Source organism: Etheostoma spectabile, unplaced genomic scaffold (genome assembly GCF_008692095.1).
Source record: "Etheostoma spectabile isolate EspeVRDwgs_2016 unplaced genomic scaffold, UIUC_Espe_1.0 scaffold273, whole genome shotgun sequence".
Lineage (NCBI taxonomy): Eukaryota > Metazoa > Chordata > Actinopteri > Perciformes > Percidae > Etheostoma > Etheostoma spectabile.
In genome coordinates, this window is record NW_022605577.1 from 378,030 (window position 1) to 380,082 (window position 2,053).

Here is a 2,053-nt window from a genome sequence, read left to right on the forward strand (position 1 = left end):
CACACACACACACACACACACACACACACTACCTTGAGTTTCTGTAACTCGGGATAGAAGTCACACGTCCTCAGCATGGTGGATTTCTTGCATTGAGTGTTACTCAGTTCCACTGTTATGGTGTAGCGGATACCCTTAACCAGCTGCAAGAACAAATACACACATTGTGTGGTCATTTTTAATTCACAAACATCAGATATTGCCCTTAATAAATCATATACTCAGACATGACTCTGATTGTGTTTAAGTATAGTGGTTATCTAATATGAATGTACAGGTATTTGAATGACATTAAAACAGACTAAGCTTTTTTTGTGAATGTGTTGGTATCTGGATGCTTCTTTTGCTGCATGGTGTCACGAGGCCCTACTGCACTGCACAGATGGATGCCAAAAGGGGGCACATATACTGAGAGGTGTATGCCTCGATGCAGAGGTCCAGGGTTTGAATCCGACCTGTGACCATTTCCTGCATGTCTTCCCTCTCTTTCTCACCTAACTGTCTTGTCAAAAATTAAAGGCTGAAAAGCCCCCAAAAATAATAATCTTTAAAAAACTCAAAAAAAAAGGGATGCAAAGGACCGGTTAAACTCAACAATATGACTTCCGGGCAAAATAAAAGATCAACATTTCGAGAGACAAATGCCTGGCTCTAACCTTTCCTTGATGGCATTTCGAAAAGCGCCAAAATTAAATCCTTAAAAAGTCTGTGAAAGCTAAAACATAAAAATGTACGTCTCTTTGTATGCATAAAAGAAACACGCACCGCAGTGGCCAGATTATACCCTTATTTTGAAGGTAAATCGCATTATTTCCGGTTTTTCTTTAGCTAACTCTTGCTAGCTTAACGAATGGACCCAAGTGTTGTTTACAAAGATTTATGTAACTCTAACTGCAATGTCACAAATCGTTATACAACCCTAATTCTTAAACCTTGCTGTTCTGTTATGCCAAACTAAGACGCCACAGTGCTGTGAATATATACGTTAAAATATTGTTAAAATACACCGTGTATGTTCGTTAACGTTACCTGCTTGGTGGCAGACAGGAGTCGGCTGACTTTGCGGAGATGCATGGCGTTGGAGCCCTGGTTGTAGCGCTCCTCGGCGAACGCCAGAGCCTTCTTCAGGCCAGGGTCGGACTCCTGCAGCCGGATAAGAGAGCCCGGAGGCCCGAACAGAGGCTTGTCTATGTCCTCACCAAGCCCGAAGACCGAGCCTAGCACGGCGGCGAGAGGCAGCCACAGTAACACCGGACAGCGGAATCCGACTATCATGTTGGCTCCGGGGTTTTGTCAGAAAGACAAAGGTACCGGTGTCTTTCTTCAGTAAAAATAGGAATGTTTTGCTCTCCTAGCAGACAAATCGAAGTCAGGTTGTCGGCAGTGGCCCAGGTGACGTTAGTACTGTTGCCAAACAAAACTGGGACGCTCGAGGTTGTGGGAGGAGACTCTGGTATTAATGGTCGCGGTGTGTTCAAGAAACGTTGTCCCTGCCCAATGGCATATAGACAGTTAAAGAAACGAGGAGAGTGCTGATTTGAGTCGCGCATGCGTCACTTTGCGTCAAGTAGCCTTCAAGATGCTAACGAGAGACTTCTGTAATGTCAATACAGTAAAATGGACCTACTTTACGAAGATGGTTCACTGCTTGCTAAAAGTTAGCATCAAACACAACAAAGGCTGTCACTTGAATGGCTTTTTGAGCTAACGTTATTATTCAAACAACCATAGATAGCTAAAACGCTTTTGAAATGATTTCCATCTTCTGTTACTGTCTTTTTTAGTATGACAGTTATGTCAGTTACCGTATACATCTGAGCATGCGCAACTTTTAACTTTTTCTTACGTTTTTGTCCTTTTTTTCAACACTTTTGACGCTTTTTTGAATGTTTCTCCCTTTTTTGATGTTTAAGACTACGTAACACTGACTTATCAACTTTAGTTTTACAGTTATTTTTGGAATTTATGGTCAATGAACCTCATTTATAGGAGATTATACCTACTGTTTGAGTTAGAAAAGCAGAAATTAGGAATTATTTAGATTAAAATTAAA

The 2,053-nt window shown here is 41.5% G+C and overlaps 1 protein-coding gene across 1 annotated transcript in view; it reads right to left on the reverse strand.

Moving 5' to 3' along the window:
• ctsf (cathepsin F) overlaps positions 1-1,589 on the reverse strand; it is a gene marked incomplete at its 5' end in the record, with an annotated part of 11,054 nt that extends 9,465 nt beyond the window's left edge. The window contains 2 exon segments of the mRNA XM_032510840.1: positions 33-143; positions 1,030-1,589. Of these exon segments, the coding sequence (XP_032366731.1) occupies positions 33-143; positions 1,030-1,275 (357 nt within the window).
• Between the last annotated feature and the right edge of the window lie 464 nt (positions 1,590-2,053).